At 47.5% G+C, this 26592-nt stretch overlaps 3 protein-coding genes across 3 annotated transcripts in view; 1 reads left to right on the forward strand and 2 right to left on the reverse strand.

The window, feature by feature from the left end:
- Positions 1-463: 463 nt before the first annotated feature.
- On the reverse strand, positions 464-11084 carry LOC307079295 (structural maintenance of chromosomes protein 1A). The gene is made up of 26 exons (XM_079741531.1): positions 10735-11084; positions 9938-10126; positions 9609-9721; positions 9128-9331; positions 8760-8998; positions 8175-8433; positions 7903-8043; positions 7705-7787; positions 7365-7464; positions 7079-7186; positions 6773-6958; positions 5674-5853; positions 5262-5408; positions 4880-5017; positions 4575-4691; positions 4376-4482; positions 4136-4277; positions 3854-3999; positions 3592-3745; positions 3109-3219; positions 2770-2926; positions 2478-2632; positions 2222-2373; positions 1966-2035; positions 1761-1871; positions 464-1372 (listed from the first exon to the last, which is right to left on the reverse strand). The coding sequence occupies exons 1-26, from the start codon at positions 10841-10843 to the stop codon at positions 1292-1294; spliced, it is 3699 nt and encodes a 1232-aa protein (XP_079597657.1). The 5' UTR covers positions 10844-11084; the 3' UTR covers positions 464-1291.
- Positions 11085-11932: 848 nt separating this feature from the next.
- Positions 11933-15754, forward strand: ribc1 (RIB43A domain with coiled-coils 1; the record flags this gene model as incomplete). Its single annotated transcript, XM_079741551.1, has 7 exons — positions 11933-12131; positions 12229-12446; positions 12669-12783; positions 13230-13348; positions 14509-14730; positions 15175-15341; positions 15673-15754. The coding sequence occupies 7 exons, from the start codon at positions 11933-11935 to the stop codon at positions 15752-15754; spliced, it is 1122 nt and encodes a 373-aa protein (XP_079597677.1).
- Positions 15755-18894: 3140 nt separating this feature from the next.
- The window catches only part of l1cama (L1 cell adhesion molecule, paralog a), a gene marked incomplete at both ends in the record, with an annotated part of 30002 nt that continues 22304 nt past the window's right edge, over positions 18895-26592 (reverse strand). Inside the window, 11 exons of the mRNA XM_079742338.1 lie at positions 18895-19150; positions 19814-19901; positions 21173-21304; positions 22038-22304; positions 22588-22764; positions 23110-23232; positions 23664-23883; positions 25423-25538; positions 25870-26095; positions 26329-26399; positions 26554-26592. The exon at positions 26554-26592 is cut by the window's right edge and continues 159 nt beyond it. Coding sequence (XP_079598464.1) covers positions 18895-19150; positions 19814-19901; positions 21173-21304; positions 22038-22304; positions 22588-22764; positions 23110-23232; positions 23664-23883; positions 25423-25538; positions 25870-26095; positions 26329-26399; positions 26554-26592 — 1715 coding nt within the window. The remainder of the gene's footprint in view (positions 19151-19813; positions 19902-21172; positions 21305-22037; positions 22305-22587; positions 22765-23109; positions 23233-23663; positions 23884-25422; positions 25539-25869; positions 26096-26328; positions 26400-26553) is intronic.

A 26592-nucleotide genomic window follows, 5' to 3' on the forward strand; every position in this document is an offset into this window, starting at 1 on the left:
GAACCAAGATGACTACAAGGTAGTCATGGGATGACTAAATACACACAAGCCACTGTTCACTGCTCTAAACACATAGGCTATGCATCAAGAGACTGTATGATAAGCCTTGTTGTACATTTTGATTTCATAATTTTAAATATGTATTTTACTGATTTTTATGGCCTACATGCATCTCTGTTCTCTCGCGCCCTTCCTCTATAAATATATAACTTATATTATGTTTTTTTATGCATTTATTTTGTCTTTATTTGCAATTGATTCAGTTATGAATTGTTGACTTTATTGTTGTGTACAGAATGTACAAGGAAATGTTAAAATAAAAATAAAAAGACTGTCTTAATTTTTCTGTGGTTTATTATGTACGTGTTTGGTCTTTGATTCAGTTTGTCTTAGCCTTCATTTGCCTTATTTTACTTTTTAAAAAAAGTATCCAAGTGCTTTCAGATTTACCCTTTTGGGTTAAAACATGAATATCCGTAAAACGTGAATTGAAAATATTTCGAAATGTATTTATTAAGCAAAAGAAATCCATACAGTTAGTAAAGAGACACAACAGGACGTTCCAGCCCATTACATTAAAAGTGATGTTTACCGTTTGGCCCATTCAGTTCACTGCCTCATATCAGTTACATTGAGAACTCTCAACTCGTCTGTATGTTGGCAGATAAGTTTTAGAAGGTTTGTTAAAAACATAAATCCATCCAACTTAACTGGAACGTTAACCGAAAGTTTCTTCCTGATCCAGTACAAACAAAGGGAGTTAAAAAGCAGGAGTGATAAAGTAATACAGATTCGTGTCAGCTACATGAGACAGGTTGACCAGGGCTTCAAATGATACACTTGAAAAGAGGAGCTTGATTATTACAAAAGGTTCTGAAGGGAAAACACGTTTCTAATAGCATTTAACATACGAGCATTTAATGATATAAAAAAAACAATAGTTAACAGCTTAAAATCAGATTTACAATTATTGAACTTCCATTATTGTACTCAACCTTTCAATGGGGGAAAGCCTTTGTGTGGACCAATCGCTATCAACGTATAAAGCACAGCCTTGTATAAATCCACAGCCTTGTATAAATGCACATTCAATTTGAAACTGTCTATAAAAGTACACACCCCCTCCCCAGTCCATCCTCGACAAACCACCCCTCCCTCTGAAGAAATAGGCTAAAAACAAAACAAACTAAACCTAAAAACATTAAACAAATGACATTACAATCTAGCAAATACCTATGTGATTTCATGAGGAATCCAGTGGCAGATTGACACCTCAAACAGCAGTGCTGTCCTATTCGTTGGGGTTAGGATTGGCGTCAGGGTACTGGGACAGGTCAAAGGTCAGAACTTTGCTGATGACGCAATCCCCTTGCTGTAGATGACAGAAGGAACAGAACATAAATTAGAAGGAACAGAAAATAAATTCAGTTTGCTTCTAGTGCACAGGGAGCATGTCGTTTCTGCTTGGCCATCATATCATCTTTCTACAGCTTTTTGTAGCACTGCTGCCCCCGACAATCTCATAGTTGTTCACGGCAAGTGTAGCATTCCATCCAGACAGTTTGTAGTGATGAATAAAGCCCCACAATCTGCCTGAATTTAACAGGACATTGCGCAAAACAAATTGAGTATGTCAAGTCCGGTTACCGAAAGCTAAGCCAGCGGGTACATTTTCAATGTTTATTCAAGAAGTTATTTACTTTGCTTTGTTTTTCGTTAACACTAAGCTAAATATCTCATCTGTGAGCGAAGACGCTCACCTCTGGGTAGACGCCGATGAGGGAATCGGCCTTGGTATAGAACTCCTCCTTCAGCGAGATGACCACGGCCTGGAAGTTCATCACAGACTGGTCCTTGATGTAGTTGGCCACCTGAACCGGAACGGATACGCACCCATTCAACATGTGTCTCTGGATACGGAATAGCTGTGTTTCACATTTCAACTGTCGATTGCACCCCACCCACCTTTCCGATGTTGGTGTTGTCCAGAGCAGCGTCGATCTCATCCAGCACGAAGAAGGGGGCAGGTTTGTAGCTGACGTAGAGAGGAAGGTTAGCGAGTTGGTGTGATGAAGTAAAAGAAGAGATCAACCGACACATAAACTCTACCATTTCAATGAGGTTGAAACCAAAACAGCAATCAAATAGTAATAAAATAACTTGAATCTAAACGGCCGCACTAATAAGGGCATAAGGACAGGACCACTTCCTGTGGCTGTACCTGTGGATCGCGAAGAGCAGGGCCAGGGCGGCCACCGTCTTCTCCCCTCCAGACAGGTTGTCCATGGGCCTGAACCTCTTCCCCGGGGCCACGCAGTTGTAGTTGATGCCGTCCAGGTATGGCTCCTCGGGGTTCTCCGGGCCGAGGAAAGCCTAGCACACGGGACACACTCGAGTGACTACCAATGCCCAGGCCTCCATTGTGTCGGTCCGACGTGATCGCTGAACGGACGGGACCGTTGGTGGTCGGCGCTGACCTGGGCGCTGCTGTTGCGCGACAGGGCCTTGTAGATCTCGTCGATGTTGGTGGCCACCGACTCGAAGCAGGCGTTGAATCGGTCGTAGCGCTCCTTCTTGATCTGCTCGAAGGCCTGCTTGGCTTTCTTGGCTCTCTTCCGTGCCGCCTCAAACTCTGAAACACAAGGGGGGGCCTGTGAGTCGGGCTGGGGCTGCACCGCCAGCCACCTACAAAGAGTGGAACTGTACACATCAAGTCGAGTACACCGCCCCGGGACAAGAACCGCCCCGGCCCGGCCGCGGTCAGCTCACCGTCGCTGGTCTCCTGGAACTTGTCACGCACGCTCTCCAGCTTCTCCATGGCCTTCATGTTGGGCGCGCTGATCCTCTGCAGGATGCTCTGCTGCTCGTTGAGCCGCTGCTGCAGCGTGTTCATCTCCCCCTTCAGCTCGTCCTCAGACAGGGTGTCCTGGTGGGGGGGGCCGGGGACAGGGTCAGCGGGGGTGGGACTACGTCAAAGCGCCCCAGTCTGGTACAGGGCGTACCACACCCGCTGCGTGTCGTGACTATATACACGCACGGTATTGCGTTATTCAATGATGTCTAGTTTGAAGTAGGTATGGTTGTGTGAGGGCAGAGCAGCCTGGGTACCTTGAGGTCCTCAGACAGGTTGCTGTAGTCGATCTCAATGAGGGCTTCTTTAGCCAGGACCGTACTGGAGGCTTTCTGGCTGTTTGTGGGCTCCTCGGGCTGCTGACTCCCCTAGTGGAGCACAAAGCACACTCAAACTTTAAGAGAACAGACACTTATTTCGTTTACATTTATATCACTGATCAAAAAAACAATATTCGAAGAGACGTATAAGGTAGACAGACGTAGGCAAGGCAAGGCAACTTTATTTATATAGCCCTTTTCATACACACGGCAGTCTCAAAGTCTGCCTTGTAACACAAACAATTCAAGCCGTGTACTCCAGTACTTCAGATGAGTCTTGTTCAGACATTGGACAATGTTTAACACATGCTCTCTCCCCCCCTTCCCCCAATGTGCCTCATGATGTCCTTGATATCAGGGAAGTAAACAGGGCATTGATATCAATATCAGTGGCGGTAAACGCCAACCCGCGGGGCTCACCTCTCCCTGGCTGATGTCGTCCATGGTCCCTGAGCGGAGGGGCAGCTTGATGTCCTGCATCTTGCAGGCCTGCAGCAGGTTGTGGCGGTCGCTGCGCTTCTGCTCCAGCTTCGTCTCGATGGCCGTCACCTCCTTCTGCAGCTGGGTCAGCTCCCTGCGGAGGGCAGCCGTCAAAACAGACGTCAGTTATTACAATTAAAGGACATGGCTATTCCACTTTAAAAGGTCAGCGTTTTGAAGGCAGTTTGAATGAGCCACCGACTTGTTGGCCCCGCCAAGCTTCTTGCGGATCTCCTCCATCTCGTGGTTCTTGTCGTTGACCTCTGACTTCTTGGTGAGGTGGGTGTTCTTCAGGTCCTGCAGCTGGGCCATGGTCTCGTCGATGATCTTCATGTGCCGGTGCTCCTCCTACAGCCAGCGTGAAAGCAAAACCAATTAAAACCACACAGATGATCCAAAGTAAGCGATCTACTGGTAGAGAGCTGAACTTAAAGCCAGGGAAGAGGACATAGCAAGTGGGAAGTAGCAAAACGGATGCCTTTACCTTCTTGAGCCTTTCTATCTCGGCCTCGTCCTTCTTGACGGTCTGCTCCCACATCATCACCTTCTCCTGGTCCTCCTTCAGCTGGTTCTTCTCGTAGTCCACCTGGATCCCCAGTCGAGTCTTCTGGGTCTCAAACTCGAGCCTGAACACACAGGAAAGGGGCACATGTGGCGTTTTAGGGCCAGGAGGAGTGGACAGAAAGTGGGGCAACCCAAGGGCTCAATCTCCATCGAGACTCACCGCTTCTTGGCGATCTCGTTCTGCCTCTTCACCTTCTCCTCCTCAAACTCTCGGATGTTCCTCACGCCGATCTCCTTGCAGAACTCCACGAACACCTCGTCTTCCACCTGGAGAGCAGAGCCATGGCGGTGTCAGAGCCCGCCTCCACCGCATGCATGAAGAGGCTCAGAAACAGAGCTAGCTGGGCTGTGGTGCTCACCAGGTTCATGCGGTCCCTCAGGTCTGTGATCTCCTTCTCGCGGGACGTGATGATCCTCTTGATGTCGTTGATTCGTGGCCCGAAGTTGGCAAGCTCACTTTCCAGCTTGGACTTCTCCTGCACGACACAAAGGGCGAAATAAGATGATTAATTACAGTAGCATTTTAGATTTTGTCATAAATCGGTTGCAAATTACACTACACAAAAAACGTAAGAAGAAAACGGTGAAACATGAGCCAATTGACAATGTAGATCCAATAACATGCTAATACAGGATGCAGGACAGTACATTGAGGCCAGCCTACCTGCATGTTGAGGGACAGGTGGCGGGTCTTGGTCTGCTCCAGGTCGCTCTGGGAGTACTTGAGTCTCATCTGCAGCCCATGGGCCTGGGACTGCACCTGGCGCAGCTCCGCCTCCTTCCTCTTGGCCTTCATTTGCTCCTACAACAAAACACAGATAGTACAGAGGGTCAACTTCAACTACTACTTACGGGGATACAATTGGGGTTAGGATTAGGTCTCCAAGATGCAGAGGAAAGTGTGGCTTTGACCAAAGGTTGTGGGAGAGTTGGGGGAAAGGGTCTGCCTGTTAACTGGGATGAGAGGGATTTTAAACCCATCTGTTTTAGGGACCCGGCCGGGTGTCTCTGTCCATGATGGCCGTCTGGAAGGCCTCTCTGGTTACCTTGAGCTCCTCTGTGAGCTTCTCCTTCTTGTCCTTGAGCTTATCCACAGCCTTCTCGTCCCAGCGCCGGGCCTTGGCCTTCAGGTCGCTGGCTCCTCCAGAGATCACACCGGACTTCTGGAACAGGGTGCCGTCCAGCGCCACCGTCTGGCCACACGGAGAAACACAGAAAAAACATAGTGAGACGCTGGTTTATATTGAAGGAATAACTTCAAAAAAAATCACTTCAGTTAAATAACTAAATAGTTGATGGTTGTAATTAGTAATTGCATTAGCGGTGTACTATGGGAGGGATGGCAAAACATACACATAGTACAAAAAACCCACTTCCCAAGGAGTGCTATGGAACAGCTATTACAGGCCATGTATTTTTCGTGCCATCATCAGTGTATGATCGTGTTCAGCGTGTGACCTTGTGTCGGTACGGCCCGCCAAAGGCGATCCTGCGGGCGTCCTCCACGTTGTCGCAGACCAGCGCGTTGCCACAGGCGTACTGCAGGGCCTTCTTGATGTGCGGGGGCTCGTAGCGGATGACGTCTATCACCAGCTTGGCCCCGCGGAGCTCCCTCAGCTTCTCGTCTGTGGGCTTCACCTGCGGGGGCGGGGATGGGACGACATGCATGTTCAGTTACATGTTCAGGAAACCCCTTGTGGACAGGAAACCACTTTAGTTGAATGCAAGAAAGTCGATTTCATTTTAGACTTGGTTGGTTTATGTATCTAATGGGGCTGCACCGTGGCGGAAAAATAGCAATACTTTGGTTCCTCGTGATATATATTGCAGCATGGAAAGAATACAGGAACTCTGTAAGAGGGGAGTAAACTGCCTAGTTCTCACGCAACTTGTATTGTCAATAAAGGGATGGGATTTTTTTCAGAAAAACATTCGATAATGAAGCGGTTGTGGTGATGGTATAATGGTGTTTATAAAAAAACGTTATAATAAACATTGCTACAATCGTAACGCATAACAACTGTGAGTACAGCTGCACAGTGCCTTGCACACTAAGGTTCAGGCTTATTTATCTTTTATGCATATATATGGCCTCCAGGAACACAAACATCTTGCATTCCTTAATCACGATGTCTGTGTAGCTCGATATGTGGTCCACATTATGGATTAATTCCTAGTTGACAGTTTGTGGTTTACGAGTGCCCTGGGCAGCTTGTTTTTAAAGCAACCTGTGAGGTATTGTGTGCATATAAAACAAATGAACTGTCAGCATTATTGATTTCCTTTGCTTATCTTTTATTCACTTGAAAGTGCCAGTGAAAGGATCAGACCTTTCTTCTAGATTAGTCATGGAAAATACAGCAAAAACGTCACTATTTGTGACTATTACGCATATCGCTGAAACTATATATCATGCAGCCCTAGCATCTATGTACGAGTTTTAGGAGTGATCAACTATCATTGGAAAGACATTTGACGATTAAAACCACCATTTACTTATGTACTTCATTAGCACTCTGGCCACCACAGTATACTCAACCCCAAAAAAAAACGTTACCTCCAGGTAGTCGAGGGGAAGGAAAGTCTCGGGCTCCCCTCTCTGCTCCTTGATGTACTGGATGCAGTCCCTCCCCGTCTTCTCAGAGTCCACGATGATGGCGTCCATGTTCTTCCCCAGCACCTTGGTGACGGCGATCTGGTACTTCTTCTGCGTGGGCTGGCATAGGTCGATCAGACGGCCATACTTCAGGGAGAAACACACAGGAGACGGGAAGAGCGTGAATTCAGGCAGCGGTTGTTGATGCACTTCAAAGGGACGAGGCGTGGTTGGCCTGGTGAAGGGGAGGGGGGGGGGCTGCCGTACCACGGAGCCAGGGTACAGCCTCTTGATGCTCTCCATGATCTCAGCCTTGCGCTGCTGGCGGCTGTTCTCCTGCCGGTCGATCCGGGCGTCCCCCAGCTGCTCCATGACCTACGCGGTCGCAAGAGGGGCGGGTTGTGAGATGCTACGCAGAGTTTAACAGCAGACAATGGCTCTCATTCACCTACATGAATATGAGCCATATGCATATCTTATTTTGGATAGATGTTTGTTTCTAGGAGACAACACAATACCGGGGTTTAGATCTGCTCTGTGTGGGGCGCCCTACCTGGTTCAGCTCTGTGTTGATCTCGTCGATCCTCCTCTTGGCACCCTCCACCTCTTCCGTCAGCTCCTCCTCCATGCGCTTCTGCTCATCCAGGGACTGTCTGAGGACCAATGAGGAGCACGGGTCCAGGGGGAGAAAATACTCATTGGGTTGGACTTTTCTTTAATATTGCCATTTTATGATACGACTTACTTGGGTGCACGCTTACAATGTTTGTATTAGGCGTATTCTCAGATACAGAATGCCACTGATTGACATTTACACTTATCCATTACCAACATGGCACACCCCTTACAAAATACAGTATTGTTTTATTAAAGCCTGTGAAGGGATCGGGTACCTGCTGGTGTTGATATAGTCCTCCAGCTTCTCAATACGTTTCTGGTTTTCCTCAATTTCGCGGATCTTCTGCTTTATCTTGGCCTAAAACGGGAAAAAGTTGAAACTTAGACCCTTGCATTTCAAATGAACTCTTATTTGCAGGGAAGACACACACAGAAATCGTTTTCAAAATCCTCGTCCTCGGGGGCTCACACACCTCTGTCTCCACTTTCTTCCTCTCCTCCAGATCCAGACGGTCCTGGTCGGCCTTTTGGTCGCGGTTGAACTTCTCCAGCTCTTGGGCCAGGGTGGCGGCTCGCTTGCTGGCCTCCTCCTTCAGGCGGTGGTACTGTTTGACCTGAGGGATTCACATCAATGTGAAGTTCAATGTGAAGTTCACAACCTAATATGCAGCCATCTATTATTACTTCAAACGTTCCTAATGGGTTTACAAAATAACTAAACCAAATGGCCCATTCATAAATGTACCTGGTTCTCCTCCAGGGTGAGGTCCTGGCCCTGGCTCTGCGCCTCCTCCTCCATGCGCTCCTCAAACTCCTGCTTGGTCAGCTCCACGGCCTTCATCTCCTTGTCCAGCTCGTCCATGTCCCCCTTGCGCTTCTTGTACATCTTCTGGGCGTTCTGCAGGGACTTGCGTGCCGCCTCCTGCTTCTTGATCTTGTGGGAGGTGTTCTCCTTGGCCTTGATGTACTGGGGCCGCTTCTGGTTGAGCTCCGAGTCCTTCTCCCTGTAGGGGGGAGCAAGGGGTCCGAGGTTCATTTGGGTCAATGGGATACTTTCAAACCAACATTGATTATCATAGTAAAACTACAGTACTTTGTTACTTTTACTCGCTTTATAAACAAGCTGATCAAGAGGGCGAATTGCAGTGATTTCTTTTTTTCTAAGATTCATGTCAATAATGTCACTTACATGTACACGACTGAACATTTATTTAAAAAGCAAGAAACAAGGGAGCAAGTTGATAGTGCTTTGCATTTGCCCTGCTACGGAAACTAAACCCAGGGCAAGAGGAGCCCAACGATCCCAACGATGCCCATCCCCGCAACTCACTTGATCTCCTTCTCCACCGTCTGCTGCTCCCGCATCAGGCGGCCCAGCTCCTTCTTCTTCTCCTTCAGCTCTTCCTCCACGTGGTCCATCTTCTTGCGGTCCTTGTCGATCTCCTTGTTGCGATGGGACAGCTCCTTGTTGAGCTTCTCGATCTCCGTCTCGTTGTGGTAGAGCTTGAAGAGCTGCATCTGCACGTGGGCCCGCACCACCTCGTCCTTAAGCCTCTGGTACCGCTCAGCCTGGAGGGAGGGAGATACGTTATAATATCAAGTAGTATCAACTCCATATTTTATGTGTCGTGTTTATTATTGCATATGTCGCCTCTAAATAATGCCCACTAGTAAAAGAAAAAAAAAGGCCCAACGCACCTCCTCCTTCTCCTGTTTGGCCTCTTTGCGCTCTGCGGCGATGTTCTTCTTGCGATGGTAGTTAAACTGAGTGTCCTCCTCTGCTTTCACCATCTCTTTCTTCCTGCGGTCGTACTCCTGGGCCAGATCCCCGGAGCGGGAGATCTCCTCAAACAGAGCCGTGCGCTCCTTGGGGTTCTTCATTGCGATGGACTCCACCGCTCCCTGGAAAAGAGATAAAACCCCAAGGCTGTTACCATGTCTTCATAGGAAGTTGGTCTGTATTGAAGCCTTGCAGTTAGTGTCCAAATGAAGAATACTTCTCATAACTGTTAATAATAAAATGCAGTTAAGTGGTTATATTCCGTTCAAAAATTGCAAATATCAGCACTGGAATTTATTTTTTTGTACAGTCTTAATACTGTGTTGACTCATAATAAACAAAACCTATTTTCTGTGATCCCCTGAGAACTGTGTTTGTGCATTGCAAGTTAGGTCTTACCTGGAAAACCAAGAAGTTGCGAGCCTTGATGAGGATGCCCAGTTTCTCTAGCTCCTCGCTGTACTCCGCCAGGTTCACAACCTTAGTGTTGATTCTGTACTCAGAGGACGAACCTACCACACAATAAAGAACAAAGAACCGGTGAATTTAACAAAACAATTTCTAAATTTACATTTAGTGTGTAATCGCAATTGCATACATAAAAACCTAGTATTTACAAAAGATGCTAGTGCTGAACATCCTAGTTTCTAAAACCAACTGCAGAGTAGCTATAGAAAGACAAGGTTCTGTAGAACTTCTTTATATAAACACATAACAGCATGGCATACCGATGATGATTCTGGTGAAGGTGCGCTCCTCTCCACTGTCCTCCTGGTACACCATGCTGACGAAGGCTCTGTTGGCTGCTGGCTTCCCCACCGGAGCTCCATGGATCAGGTCTTTCAATGTTTTCACACGAAGATTGCTTGTCTTCTCTGCCAAGACGAAGCTAATAGCATCCATAAGATTGGATTTACCTAAAGTTTAACACAAGAATTAAGATCAATAAAAATTGCATTTGTCACAACATTTTTCCGTTTGAAAATCCTGCAAAACATAGGACATTTAATTTATGCACAAGATACCTTCTATCGTTATAAATATAACCAGGAGACTTTACAGTTAATTGTATTTTCCCCAGTAGACTGTTTGAGACCTCAACATGTCAGTCGTAGAGTAGTGATGACACCAAACTGTTACACTGTGATGTTACCAATTAGTTAAGCCTAAAATAATAACGTAACCATAATCTTGGATGAAGAGAACATTAAAATACGCACTCTACGATTTATAAATGTTTCGCATGATTGCAACAAATGCATCGTTTTAAGAACGCATTACATATGTAAACATGTTGGACATAATACAAATACACAAACATAACAAATAAACCACCACGATCTGCAGTGTTATAACATCGCAAAACTTGTGATTAGATAATACAACATCAAGTAAAATACGGGTTCAAATATACATGTACACATGAATATCCGATCTTCAACAACACAGCGACGATAGTTACAAGCTACATTGGCGCTAGCAGAATCCGCTAGCTTTAATTAGTTAGCACAAATTGATAACATACCTGATCCATTGGGTCCAATAATGGCAGTGAACTTGTGGAAGGGCCCAATAATTTGTCTTCCTTTATACGATTTAAAGTTTTCAATCTCTATCAATTTTAACTGCCCCATGTTTGCACAATCTCCGGTTAATGCGGGAAAAGTGGCTTGTGGTGTTAGCTAAATGGTAGTTAAATCCAACTGGCGACGGTAACCGTAGAAGCCGTCTCGGGAGATGCTGCAGGCAAACGCATTGATTATTTTACTAAAATAAAAACGATGCATGCATAACTGGCATCATATACCGAACATTGTTTAAATCTCATTACAAAAATATAACGCTACGTTTGTGACAACAATGCGCCATTTTAGAATCCAGTAGGAGAACCAGTGCGCGCGAGAAGCGTGACTGTATAATCTCTCGCGAGATCACGTGAGTAAATAGCATTGGGTTTCAATGATAGGTTATCATTATTGCCAGATAAGAATTTCATCCATTAATAAATTATTTATTTAATATGAACCTTGATTTTTTTTTGCCAATTAAAAACATGACAGGGCTGGAAGATCAGTAGCCTATCATTATGTATGCATTATTAATAATTTAAAACAGCATTACTGTGGATTTACAACAGCTAGGCCTGCACCATAACATAAAAGGCCGACATGATGAAAGATTGCCTTAAATAATTGAAACGTATTTTATACACTTACAACTTGGATCAAGCCTTACCAGCGATACCAAACATGCGCAGAATGTAACTATGGTTACCTAGAAGTCTAACAGAAGAACATGGTGAAGAGTTGACTTTCCACAGGCGTTATTAATTGCAACTGTAAAGTCAGAAGTAAGTGTTTATGATTCAAATACGGTCCGATATGTGCTTAGCGTCGACAGAAACCAATCTGAAAAGTAAATTCTCACCACTGAAGCGTGAGTCAATGTAAACGTTTTGTGCAGCTGGGCCTGCATAGCTAACATCACTGTTATACTAATTATGTATGTTTAAATTGTTTGCGTAAATGTAAACATACATTATTAGTTCAGCTATTAATAGAGGCAATATCAGTCACATACAGAACTATACAACTTTCAAATCGAATAGGCCTGGGTTAGTGTGTTAGTTAGTGTGTTAGTAATAATATGGTCACTGTAAGTAATAGGGTTAGGGTTAGTAATAGGGTGGTTTTAAGCTCCCTTTTCCATCTGTGTGCTGCAGCATGTTTGCGATGGATTTCCCAGTGGACGGCTCCAGAGAGAGGGCTGTGGAGGGCAGACGAGCCGCCGAGGCTGAGCGCAAGGCCCGCATCTTCAGCACACGGAGTCGGGTGATGGGCGTGGATCTGAGTACTTTGGACCAGCAGGTGGAGGAGAGACAACGCCAACGAGACGCAGAGAGACAACGAGAAAAAGCTTTCGGTAAACAAGGTGATCTAGTATGGATTCGAGTTCAATTAATCAAACCAAACAATAAAACGAAATTAATATAGGATACCTAAATGCAATTCAATTACAGGGCACCTGAGAAGGAGTCAAGATAGAGCGCAACTGGAACAAGACAGAGAAGAGCAGGAAAGCCTTTCTGCAATAAATAGTGACCTTGCTCAGTATTGGGCCACTCATCAGCGAGTAGAAGATTCCCGGGATGCCGATCTCATATGTTACCAGCAGGGGGCGTCCAAGTTCACGATCCCAGAGGATGAGCTGGGGCCATCCAGTATGCAAGTTTTCCTGGTAAGCTTTTGGTGGGAGACAGATCTCTGGGATGAAGCATATCTCCTTATTCATTTCTACAAACATTAATCTCTACAATTTTATTTAAATGATTGCTTTTATTTTATTATAGCATTACTAATCCCATACATTTACAAAAAGGCAATCTGAATTCAAACCGTATGCATGTCTACAATATTCCAATACCTCAAGCATTATGTTTCCTTGTTTTTGTGTTCCCAGGGCGAGGATGCGGAAGCTAACCAAAGGAGGAGGGAACAGATAGCGACGACGGAGAGAGAGTTACAGGCGCAGAAGGAGGACGCAGAGACAAGGCGAACGAAGGAGAAGCGTATCGGTGAGTTACACACAGGGATCACTGTAGTGTGAACTCACACCGTATAGCTTTTGTAAACTCATGGAGCTTTGTTTCACGCTCCCGTACACAAACCGTGGTGCACTCCTACGCACAGATCATATTCCCAGGGTGCAGTGATGGATGCCCGTCTTACAGAGATGTTATACGTGTCAGAGCAAAGGGCTGGAGAGTGCTCTGCTATAGTGTGGGATAAACAATTCAGTTTTTGATTTTTAATTTGTGTGTGTGTATGTGTGTGTGTGTGTGTGTGTGTGTGTGTGTGTGTGTGTGTGTTTGTGTGTGTGTGTGTCCGTGGTTGTGCATTTGTATGTGTGTCTGTGTGTGTGTGTATATGTGTATGTGTGTGTCTGTGTGTGTGTCTGTGTGTGTCTGTGTGTGTTTCTGTGTGTGTGTGTGTGTCTGTGTGTGTGTATGTGTGCTTTCAGAGGATCTCGTAATGAAGACACTAGTGCATCAAGACCTGAGGGCGGTTGAACTGGAAGCACAGGAAGAAGAGTGTAGGAGAGCTGTCCACATAGCACTCAGCAACTACAATCATGCCCTGGTACACACACACACACACACACACACACACACACACACACACACACACACACACGCACACACACACACACACACACACACACACACACACACACACACTCACGCACGCACACTCAAGCACACACATACACACACAAGCACACACACTCTCAAGCACACACAAACACACACACACACAGAAACACACACACACACACAGATTGGCATCCATAGTGATGGGTTCTTCACTGCAGCACCCTGTAGGGTTTCGGATGGTGACAGGACGTGCTCAGGTGTTTTCTTTTCCCAAGATTTGAAAGACTAATTAAAGATGTTAAACGATGCATAGACACTTTCTGCGTGGGAGGGGTACCCCATTAGCGGGTGCTAAGCAACATGGCTGGTGTAAGTGCTCTGATGTATGCACGGTCTTCATCTCTTTTCTGAAGCCCTCCCTCCATTTAGGCTGAGACCCCCCCCTTCATCCCGCCTGAACACACTCGGGTGGATATCCCGGTGGGAGGCTTCATTAGAAACGTTCCAGGTCATGGTGTTTTCCATGTCAATTATATGGCCTCCTTAATACCCACTCACACGCCCTGGCACACTCGTAAACACACAAGCAGCAGAGTGGAATACTCATCTCCCTCTCTCTGGAGGGCTTTCAATACGTGGTCGAACAGATCGAGACCCGCGGGGGGAGTCAGCCGCAGAGCGGGGGGGTCAGGTTACCCCGGAGTCACCCCCCATCTCCGTCACAACGGGGGGGGTTGATAGATGATGACGCCGGGCCTGGACCTGGAGAGAGATCCCCACCCTGGCGATTCTGCATTTGCAGTCCTCGAAAGAAGGTTGAAGACCGAGAGTTGTACACGTTAATATGTATGGGAGCCTCTTCTTCAATGAGGCTACCTTTGATCTGTTATGTGTTGTTTATCGCTGTGAGAAGAAATTCTCCAGAAGTCTAGAACGAGCCAATCACAATCTACGGGCATCCTTCGCCTTTACCCTATGTTTTTGTTTGATATCGTAATCTATGGCAGTGGCCTCTCTGGGCTAGGCAGGTGACATAGAGCCCTTTGGTGGACCTATGGCACAAGTATGAAACAGCCTTTAGCCTTTAGAAATACAGCCATGCTGATCTCCCACCCTACACACACACACACACACACACACACGCAGGCTGCAGAGCGGACGGAGACACTGAGGGAGCAGCACCGGAAGGAGGAAGGGCAGAGTCTGGCCGAGATGGGCCACATGGTGACCTCCGACATACTGACCGAGTGCCCCGCGGCGGCAGAGAGGGGTCAGGGCAGGGTGCTGACGGACAGGTGGCGGGGGATGACTCCTCAGCAGCTGAGCGCCATCTATAGGGAGAGGGAGGAACAGCGGCTCCGCAGACAGGTGCACTGACTCGTAAAGCAACCAAATTGTGTCCATCGACAACTATACTTACAAATGAGGACAATCGTTTTGTAGATGCTACAGTTATAAGGTTTTTATTCATGGACTATGACAATGTCATTTGATATGATGTGTTTAATGTATATATATATATATATATAACCATATCCCTGACTCCTATGTTAAAACTATACTAATGCTTATTACTGCATTAGGCAATGTTAATTAATGGTTAAAAATGCAGCCTTATAAGTTATCATGAAGAGTTACCAGATAATGTGCATGTAATCTGATATATGCCCTCATTTCCTGTCTTGGATTGATAAAGTTGCTCTCACATTATAATTAAGATGATGAATAGAATGTTGAAGGTCGCATTGCACTGTGTGCTGTCAAAGACTTAGTTGGTTCTTTTTAACTGGTTCTCTTTGTGTTGCCGTGCAGAAGCAGCAGGAGGCTGAGAGGGCGAGGGAGGCAGCCTGGGACCTTGAGCAGATGAGTCTGGCCAGGAGGGGGGAGGAGGTGGAGAGGAAAGAGAGAGAGCTGCAGAGAGATAGGAAGATTCAGCTGGACCAGTACAACATGCTGCTAGCCAGGGAGCAGCAAGCACAGTGGGGATGGAAGAACACACACCGCACATGCACGCACGCATGCACAGTCACAGGCTAGCACACACGCGCACACACACACACACATGCGCGCACGCATGCTCACACACACAGTCACACCATCAAACACAGACACACACACAAACACACACGCACGCACACACACACACACACACACACACACACACACACACACACACACACACACACACACATTCAGCCCACATGGTGCTTTGAAGGAGAATAATCTGTTGAGATATATTAACATATTATACGATAGGGTACAACACGAATGAGAGCAATGTGCATGTGTTTTTCTCTCTGTCCTCCACAGTCAGGAGTATCTGGACAAGAAGCTGTACACCAACAAGCCCAGTGGAGACTACTTTAACCAGTTCAACACCACCTCACGCTGAGTACTGCAGCTCACATGAGACTCTGCCAACCTCCCCTGGGTATACCTATAGATTTGCAGCAAATAAAGGGTGCATTCCTCTCCTGCAAATCTGAAGTGTATTTCATTTATTTTTGGGGGGTTCGTAAATGATGATGCGATGGGTATGTTGGCGAGAGAACAGGACTCGTCTTTTGCAACTGATTGATCCAGGTACTTTATTAGTAATCATTGTATATCGAGTTACAGTGGTTGATTCATAATGCAGATACAATAATAATTGGCCCCATAGGTCGTCCACATGTCCATCCTGGTGAACCACCCACCGACTCCAAAATCTGTCTCGAACCCGACAACCCCCCCCCCCCCCCACTGTACCCACATCACATTGAAGCCCAACTCCTTCATCTTAGACATTAAGCCCCCAGTGTCCAACCCCCCCACCTTCGGTCAACCTTCCCCATCTGAGTTAGTTTTTGTTACAGTTTCTCGTTAATGCAGCAATTCATTTTTTATTTCTATTTTGTATGTTTTTCTTTTTATGGTCTATAAAAAACGAGAGGGGGGGGGGGGGGGGGGGAGTTACGGCCATGGAGAAGCAAAGGTCAGCGACCCCTAGTTCCTCCTCTGCACATGGAAAGCAAAGAGTGCGTATCGGTGGAGTGAATATCTGCGCACGTACGTATACTCATTATGCTCATCCGAAAGCCCACATAACACGCCCGGACACAGACAGAACAACACAACACACGTTTAGCAGCAGGTAGTCTAGATAGAATATTGACGTGGTGGTTTTTTTTTATCCTTTAGCATCACTTTTGCGTCACCTGAATGTATGAAAATAGATTTTCTAAAAGTTTCTGTCCTGAGTGTGTCTGCACAGCAACAAGGAGGCCAAATCTCTTAACCAGCCCAATGCTGCGTCACAAACTACACACCCGTTCCCAGTGAGTTTTTGTTAGAGGGGCCGGCAACAAGTGACTACTTGGCCAGTATAGGCGGGCTGTTGTTGTTGGAGCAGCGAGTGCAGAGACAGCAACATTGCATATAGCTACTCCCTGTGGCATTCCCAAATCTGCCTCACTTCGTACTTTTACTTACTCATAACTGCATCAGACAAAGACTCCACAGATTCTCACAGCACTGCAATGCTTCAACGGTTTATGGATGGCGGATGCGATGTAAGCGTTAGTTTGGACTTATACTGCTATCACTAAATGACGATTTTAAATGTACAATTTTTCTTTTCTTTTTTAATATCCGAAGAGTGTTTGCAAACATTTAAGAAACAATTGGGGATTTTTTTTTGTCTTTGATTCTTTTTTTTCTCCAACTATGAACTAGTTTGTTTTGTTAGAACAGAAAAAAAAGGAAAGAGTTGATTCATAGCATCAGTACTAGACGAAAAAAATAAGTACTTGCAATATTTGTAAGTAAACTCAACAAGATTTAAATCTGCACATTTCATTATCAAACAAACTCAACCAAAACAATCTTTAAGGGTTGTATTTACATTCAATATCTTAAAAGCTCTCCTTCCCAGTCTTGCTATATTCATACCAAAATACCTCCAGCTCCACAATTACTTTCGTCATATTTTCAACACAAACAACAAAACATTTTTGGCATGAAATAATATTTGTACCAAGGCTTAAAATAATACATTCTATGTTCAGTTTTTCTTTTTGTAATGTAAATGCTAACGGCCTACATAAAATATACATCAACAGGGCATGATTAAGCCTGTTTCTTATGATCAACTAGCAATTAAAATAAAATGGTTGAAGAAATAAAAAAAAAGTGTGTGCCCACGAGATTCAGCTGTACACGTACATAAACACTGCTCCTTACACGGCTATGCGTTGTGCGATGGTCATGTATGCAAAAGTTTGATTAGAGAGACAACAATTGTTTTAATACACCATAAAAAGAGGACACGGACAGACACAGAAAGCTACACAGAAGTCTCTACACAAAGAAATTACAATATCATACCAATAATGACATCACACTTTGGATGACAAAGGCGAGAATAATGACATCGGTCTAGCGTTCGATGCAGACCCAACAGGCACAAGAACCTATAAGGAGCATGTACATATCTATAATACTGTAATATGGCTAAATAGATAGGTGTAGATGCGAATATATACACACGATGCGCAATTCAGTATGTCAGAGATTCTCCGATGCAGCCAATGCTATTTATAGTGAGAAACTTGACTTTAGTGTTAGGTTTTTAGGAAATAAATTTGGGTGTATGAAAGATGTGAACAGATGATGTCAAGTGCTGGACACTAAAATTAACCTGAAAAAAAAGAAAAACAAATCAAAATGACATAAAAAAAGTATTCAAAAAAGTTTGTAGAAAAATAAAAATGTCATTGGCAATTAGACGTGTAGACATCGAATGGTTCTGGAAATAGAAACATGTGAAATGATACAAAACGTAATAATAATAAATCTAAGTTCTAAGACATCCACATCTGCTCAGTGCTGTCTGTCCCCCTACACGGGTCCCCCCAAAATGTCCCCTCCGTTTGAACGCACACCTCTGCAGCTCGACAGGAACATCCCTCCTCCTTCCTAACTGTATGGCCACACACAACGCCACATGATTCATTTTAGAGAGAGACCAACGAGAGGAGGGAACTTTTGTATCACGCAGGTACGCCCCCCAAAAAACACCGGGTTCAAGAAGAAGAGGGCGGGACTTGAAAAGACTTTGTTTGGTCAGAGAGTGCCTCGGTTGGTCAGACTTGTATCGTCCACTACTTTGGACGCTCCTTTTAGCCAAAGACAGTCCGGGTCGGTCAGATGACATGCCAGGAGGCCATCTCATCTTGATCTCGATTGATTGTGTGGTTTGCAGTCGAAATGGTGGAAAGTACATAGTCAGGGTGTTGGAGCGACAATGGACACACACACACTCACACACAAACACACACACACACACACACACCCACACACACACATACACACACACACACACACACACACACACACACATACACACACACCCACACACACACACACACACACACGGGTTGTGTGCTTTGGTCTGGTCATTCCTGGTTGGCTGTTAAGAGGGAGTACGGGGGGTAGGGGAGGGGTAGACGGGGCTGGGGAGAGCGAGGGTGTGGTGGGGGTGGGGGGGGGGGGTTAATCGAGAATGGCCACCGAGTTGGGCACGCTGTTGTTGGTGGCGGCAGCCGCCGGCGCGGGAGGGTCGAGCGCGGCGGTCTCGGCCAGCACGCCGGCGCCCTCGCTGGGTCGGCTGTACTGGGAGGCCAGGGACTCGTCCAGGTGGAGCTCCGTGGTGACGGCGCTGCCCCCGTAGTCCAGGTTGTCCTCGCTGCACAGCTTGCTGTCGTCACACAGCGAAGGCAGGCTGGCCGTGCGCTTCTCCTCGTTGTCGCTGTGGGGCCAACGGGGGGGGCGAGAGCGGTAAGGTAGACGTTGTCGAAAGAGGGAGAGGCAGAGAGAGCGAGAGGGCGTGCCCTTGATGACGTGTCATGTGTTGCGCATGAGAACGAGCGGCTCCTAACCATGGCATTCAAGAAAACACATCTACCGCAACGGCCGTGTGATGTGATTTAAACCATTTTGGAGAGGGTAGGGGAAGTTGTTATGAAAAGCGCATGAGACAACACAGGTTAATAGTTTGAAGTTGAATTGAGAGAAAAAGGGGGGTTGAACTGAGTCCGACAGATTTCAACAGGGAAGGAAGAATCGTACAAAGGCAACAAAGATATTGGGTGAGGTGATGACACACGACAATGAAACCACTACGAACACATGCGTGCTGCTTCCCCGGTCTGGACAGGGCCCAGGGAAGCAGGGGGGAGGTGTGCACCAGTGAAGCCCAACACAGCGTACCTTTCTAGGGATCTGTAAAGCAGGCCAGGCATCGGGGCAGAAGGAGAGGAGGGCGGCGTCACACACACACACACACACAAACACACACACACACACAGGGTTTAGACACAGCCGTGTTGGGGACAGTTAGGGTCCTACTCATACGCACTTCTCAAAAATGATGAATGACCAGTCGCTCAAATGGAATGGTATGGATGTATACACATGGCAGACAGACCTGTACTCCCCAAAGGTGTCGTCCTTCATGGGCCTGGCCTCTGAGTCCATGGGCCCATCCTCCTTATCTTTGACTGAGGGAGACAGTAAGGGATTATTATGGGATGCTGTTTGTCAGTCCAGTCATCAGTTAAGAGCCTCTCTGGCTCCCCTCTGGGAGAAGGAGAGGGTGATAATGACGTGATGTCAGATGGCGAGATACCCCCAACGACCTCACTAATACACTGCTAATTTCATCAACTCGATTTGTTTTCCGCACGTGAATTACAGTAGCATAAATATGCAGTGTGCGAGCGTGGCTTTGATTCTCTTAAAAGCTGTTATTTATTCGAACCATTTAGAAAATTATCATAAATGCTTGGATTTGTAATCTTAAGTGTTTTTTTAAGTGTGTTATACCATGGGGTACAAGGGACTCCGATAATCAATTACTCATAGACACTTAAATTAGATTTTTAAATAGTAGCCGGCAAAGTAGAGACAAATGGTTATCTCTCTGAGGAGATGAACTGGTGGAAAGCACAGTAATCCTGATTTATGTCCTATGATAATGGGTCTTCCACTAGTACATAAAAATAATGTAATGCCAATAAAAATATGTATCATATAAGTACCGGGCTATTTTTCAGTCTGTGTTGTAGTTCAGTGCTGTACTGAGGCGTAGTTTGTCAGCAAAGTCTGTGTCACAGTAATTCATTGGATGTCCTTGTACAGGGGCAAACTGCAAAAGAGCTTCTGGTAGGGAAAAACTAATTGGATTCGGCAGTTGGTGGAGGAAGACCATTCTAATTCATTAAAGCCCTGCCATGGATTTATATTGATATTAATTTTAGCATTCTGTTTAGAAAAAGTATATTGAAAGACTATTTAGTTATGTCATACTCTACATAGTAGTTACATTTATATTATATTAAGATTAATTATTAAGGGTGTTTTCACACTTCACACAACTAAAAAAACACATTTGCTGCAAACTGGAAATAACAAATATTTTCTCTCCAATAGAAGAGGTTCCCGCTTCACAGCAAGAAATTTGTCTGCAACGTTTGTTTCTCCTTACAAAGTCCAGTGAGAAATTGCAACAAGGTATCAACTGCACCCCTGAATCCGACCGACTCTGAGAATCGGCAGGTGTGAAAGCTTCCGAAGCGCCTTCTACGTTAGACCTAGCAAAACCTTGCAACCAGCGTCTGTTTGGGTTCAGCCAGCCAGTCTACTGAATCCTCCCCACCCAGCTCCATTGATATCTCTCACACAACAGGTCTCTGATGAAACCTGCTTGAGGCCATCATTGACGAGGTGACACCTATGAATGAGGCCATGGTGGAAGAGTGGAGACACCTACCTGAATATTTGCCTCCTTTGCTCCTCTTGATGAAGCACAGGATGAGCAGCAGAAGCAGCAGCAGCACGATGGCGCTCACCAGGCCGATGAACCAGCCCTGGGTGGCAAAGCCCCCCCGCACCTCCATCACCGCTGGAGGGAGAGAGAGAGAGAGAGAGAGAGAGAGAGAGAGAGAGAGAGAGAGAGAGAGAGAGAGAGAGAGAGAGAGGGTAGGGGAGAGAGAAAGAGAGAGAGAGAGAGAGAGAGAGAGAGATAGAGAGAGAGAGAGAAAGAGAGAGAGAGAGAGAGAGCGAGAGAGAGAGGGAGAGGGAGAGAGAGAGAGCGAGAGAGGGGGGGTAGGGGAGAGATAGAGTGAGAGCGGGAGTGACAGAGAGAGAGAGAGAGAAAGAGAGAGAGAGAGAGAGAGAGAAGGGATATTGGCAAGGGAGGAACAGAGAAGAGGGATGTGATTAAAGCACTGTAGGAAATGAAAGGACAAAACAAAACAAAATGATGAAAGGGACTGGGAGCTAGAGAGAGACAGCGCGCGAGAGAGTGGAAGAGAGCGAGAGGGAGGCAGAGAGAACGCCCACAGCGACCTTCCCAGCTGTGTCGAGTCGTCTGTCCCGCTATGGAGGTAGAAAACCAAGAAATGCGGCATGACGCCTCAAACAAACACTGCTAATGGATCATCTCCCGCCGCGTGACAAGCTTCCCTCTCATCCCCTGTAAAGCCCTTCAGAGGCAGCGGGGAGTCACCGCCGAATCAGGCTCCCAGACGAGGAGGTGGAGAAGAATAAAGAGAAAAACGAGGGATAGAAGCGGAAAATCTGAGGATGAGCGGAGCTCATGATAAAGGGAGGGTTGGGCGCCAGTGTGCTATTACCCGTCCCGTTCGTGTCCACGTCCCTCTGCCAGAATTCAACGCCGTTGTGGGTGAAGAACAGGCGGTAGTGGGAGCCCGGGTTCAGGCCCTGGAGCTGGTAGAAGCCCTGGGAGGAGTTCACCATCTCGGACCTCCTCTGGTTTTTACTCTCTCCGCTCTTGTCGAGGTAGGTGATCCTGAAGCGGACGTTGCGGTGTCTCTCCTTGGTGGTCCAGCTGAGGTTCACCGCCGTCTCCCCCACCACCAGGCTGAAGTTGGAGGGAGGGCCTGGAGGGGGCGCACACACACACACACACACACACACACACACAGGGAACGCTCATTAAGTGGCGAGAAAAATACCATAATAGGAAAGAAGGGAAGACGCATGGAAAAAGAAGAGACGAGAAGAAAAAAAGTACATCAAGAAAAAACAAACAAAAGTCATAATCTCGGTCAACATGTCCCGAACATACAATATGATAAATTGTATTTTATTTGAATTTTGTACAACTCAATCAGACAACGCAAAAAGCGAAAAGAAAAGACAAGTCAAAGCCTGCGGGTGTACCTCCATCCAGGGTGGTGGACCCCTCCCTGACCAGGGGCTCCCCCTTCCCGACGGCGGTGCGCCCCCTCAGGGAGAAGCGGTAGCGGCTCTTGGGGTCCAGCTTGTGGACGGTGAGGTGCGTGGCCTCGGGGATGTCCACTTTGATCTCCTGCAAGGGGTGGTCGTTGGTATCCACGACTGCAGCACCGCACCAGACAACCAAGCGACACAAAACAAATCAATCAGGGACTCTGACGCCACCTTTTCAGCGAGCGGCACCGCTCTGATGGATGCGATCATTACCCGCTTTCTCTATTGATTTTGTTTGAGATGCCCGGCCCCCTGTTCCTTCATTGACGTGAATTCCGATGCTGTCGTTCTTCTGCGCGTTTGGTCGCTTTAGCTTTCTGAGTTGATATCTCATTTGGTCTGTTTTAGCGTCATCGAGCTGTTTTGCTTTCGCTTCTTTTGAATGCATTTGTTTGTATATGAGAAGCCCATCACATTTCAATCAATAGAGCGGGTTGTTCATGAGATACCCACTCTCTTGGTACTGCAGCAGATAGCCGATGAGGACTCCATTGGTGTGGGTGGGGGCGGTCCAATGCAGGGTCATCTCCTTCTCCCCAAGGCTCTCCAGGATCAGGGAGGAGGGTGGACCGGGGGCTGCGGGTGACACAATAACCAGGCGTTATTGATTCGGTGAGGGTAAATAACAGACTTTTCATTTGTGACACCTTTTGTGTTGATTCAGTTTCCTTCCACACCCTGGCCTGCTCAATAAAAACAATCGCTCTTTAGGCACTCTCTGTTTCTCACCGTCTCTCTCTCTCTCACACACCACTCTTCTATTATCGCGCTCTCTCCCTCTCCTCTCTCTGGGTACCAGTGTGATTTCCTCCTGTGACACATGGCCTTTTCTTCCTCCTCCTCTTCATCATCTTCACACCGTCGTCCCCGGCTGTGTCACAACAGTTCACTCCCAGTGTGTCAAGCACCCCTCCCTCCCTCCTTTATCCGTCACCTCCTCTCCCCTCCCGGCCCCAGTCCCTCCCTCCTCCCCTCCTCATCCTCATTCCCCTTCTCGTGGGTCTCACCTCCCTCCTCGGTGTCAAAGGTCAGGGGTTCACAGGCGGGGCCCTCCCCCTTGCTGTTGAACACGGTGGCGGTGAGCGAGTAGTGGGAGTAGGGTCTCAGGCCGCCCACCACCCGCTTCTCCTCGCCGGGCCCCGTCTCTACCACCGTCACCGTGGCCTGGGGCTCTCGGGCCCTGCGGCCCCGCCGGTGGCCCCTGGCTCTGAGCCTGGTCAAGTGGATCTGGAGGGAGAGAGAGAGAGAGAGAGGGAGAGGGAGAGAGAGAGAGAGAGAGGGAGAGAGAGAGAGAGAGCGAGAGAGAGAGAGCGAGAGAGAGAGAGGGAGAGAGAGAGAGGGAGAGAGAAGGAGAGGGAGAGAGAGAGAGAGAGAGAGAGAGAGAGAGAGAGAGAGAGGGAGAGAGAAGGAGAGGAGAGAGAGAGAGAGAGAGATTGAGAGAGAGAGAGAGAGAGGGAGAGAGAAGGAGAGGGAGAGAGAGAGAGAGGGAGAGAGAAGGAGAGGGAGAGAGAGAGAGAGAGAGATTTATATTCAACAATACAAACTGTTATTACTTTTTAATATGCTTGGCAATATAAAATGCTTTATTGTCATTTCAACAAAGCGCTTAAGGTAGAAAATGTAATGAGTGACAGAGAGAGGAGAAAGGAGGGAGAAAGAGAGGAATATAAGAAGCAAGAGAGATGGGAGAGAGTGAAGTAGAGCGAGGGGGGCAGGTGGTTTTGATGAAGAAGGGAAATTGAGGAATTCCGAATTAAACAAATGAATCCCACTTTAGTGTCCCATGGTAGCTCAGTTATTAAATGATAGAAAAAAACAATAATTAATATATTTATGATTCATGACACCACTTATGAGGAACATCTGTTCCATACCCCCAGGGGAACGTAACTGCCTTATTTATGAAGTAACAAAAACAACTGATTTCCTCGATCATAATCCAAGTGTAAGTAGCAGAGCTTTTAAGTTTAGCCAGGCAAACTGTGGCCCGCTTGTCCCATAAACGCTGCTCATGTGTTATTCATGAGGACCGCAGGGCAGAAGACGATACGGCCACGCAGGAGGAGCAGATGAGGAGAAGGAGGAGGAGGAGGAGGGGGAGGAATAGGAGGGGGAGGGGGAGGGGGAGGAGGTGGAGGAGGAGGAGGAGGAGGAGGAGGAGGAGGAGGAGGAGGAATAGGAGGGGGAGGAGGTGGAGTAGGAGGAGAAGGGGGAGGGGGGGGAGGAGGGGGAGGAATAGGAGGGGGAGGGGGAGGAGGTGGAGGAGGAGGAGGGGGAGGAGTAGGAGAAGGAGGGGGAGGAATAGGAGGGGGAGGAGGTGGAGTAGGAGGAGGAGGGGGAGGGGGAGGAGGAGGAGAAGGAGGGGGAGGAATAGGAGGGGGAGGAGGAGGAGGTGGAGGAGGAGGAGGAGTAGAAGGAGGGGGAGGAATAGGAGGGGGAGGGGGAGGAGGGGGAGGAATAGGAGGGGGAGGGGGAGGAATAGGAGGGGGAGGAGGAGCAGGAAGAGGAGGGGGAGGAGGAGGAGGAGGAGGAGGGGGAGGAGGGGGAGGAATAGGAGGGGGAGGGGGAGGAGGAGGAGAAGGAGGGGGAGGAATAGGAGGGGGAGGGGGAGGAGGTGGAGTAGGAGGAGGAGGAGGGGGAGGAATAGGAGGGGGAGGAGGAGCAGGAAGAGGAGGGGGAGGAGGAGGAGGAGGAGCAGGAGGAGGAGGGGGGAGGAGGAGGAGGAGGAGCAGGAGGAGGAGGGGGAGACGACTAGCGACTGTGTACCTTGTATCCCAGCAGCTTCCCCCTGACGGTGTCTTTGTCAATGGCCGCCCACGACACCCTGATGGCGGTGCTGTTCAGCGGCACGATGCCCACGGCCATCGGGGCTTCCAGAGGGACTGGGGGACACACAGAGGAACGCCGGCGTGAGAGGAGGAAGGGAGCGACGCAAAGATGGTTCACCGTGGTTTTGGAGAGATTTAAATAATATCAGGATCAGAAATAGAGGGGGAAGCCGAACAGCGCTGGGTTTGGAACCTTAATTCTTCGAGCGGTAGGCGTCCTTGAGCAAGATGCCTCGCCACCACCTTCACCTTCATGGCCTTTGTCTAAAATGCAGTGTCAGTCCCTTGGGAGGAAACGTATCTGCGGAATGTATTTGTATTCCAAAATAACAAAGTAGCACCCATCAGCGCTTCTTCTTTCTAAACAGCCCTCCCAAACACTTACCATCCTCTCCCGAGGAGCCAATCACAGGCTTGGGCTCAGGCCCCTCCCCTTCCTCGTTGACGGACTGGACCTTGATGTTGAACGAGGAGTAGACGCCCACGTCTTTGACGATGAAGGGTGGCGCCGTGGTGTCAGTGGTGTGCCACTCAGGCCCGCTGCCCAGCACTCGCATCCAGAACACCCGATACTTGAAATCGGGACCGTTTAAGTGCTTCTTGGCCAATTTCTGGAGTCACAGGAAGTGACATACACACAGAGAGTCACACAACTCAGTCATGGTTTCCAGGTCATTGGCTAGGGTCGGATCGTCTAGTGGTAAGGATGTCGGACTCCCGAATGCAGCTTTGAGCTACAAACCAAAACCGAAACCTGCTCCTTAATGACGTCTACGTTCCGATGACCATGTTTGATTGATATTTGGTTTGTCAAAGGTAATGACGGATAAAGTGTATAAAGTACCTTCCAGGTGATGAGCAGAGTGCCTGGCTCAAGGGATTCACTCCTCACGTCCTCTGGGTTCTTGTCAGGGACTTTTTGGAAAAGAAAAACAAACATGATCCTCCGTACACAACCCAAAGCACGTTGTTCATGGACTGATCGGTGGGTGCTGATGAGAAATGAAGCGACACTGGACACAAGTCGTTCGTTATTAGGGTGGCATCCCAGCAATAAATAAATTCTGACCTTCAGCCGCCGTGTTGTGGACTTCAGAGGGCTTGCTGG

Source organism: Pollachius pollachius, assembly GCF_949987615.1.
Source record: "Pollachius pollachius genome assembly, chromosome: 8".
In the NCBI taxonomy this organism is placed as follows: Eukaryota; Metazoa; Chordata; class Actinopteri; order Gadiformes; family Gadidae; genus Pollachius; species Pollachius pollachius.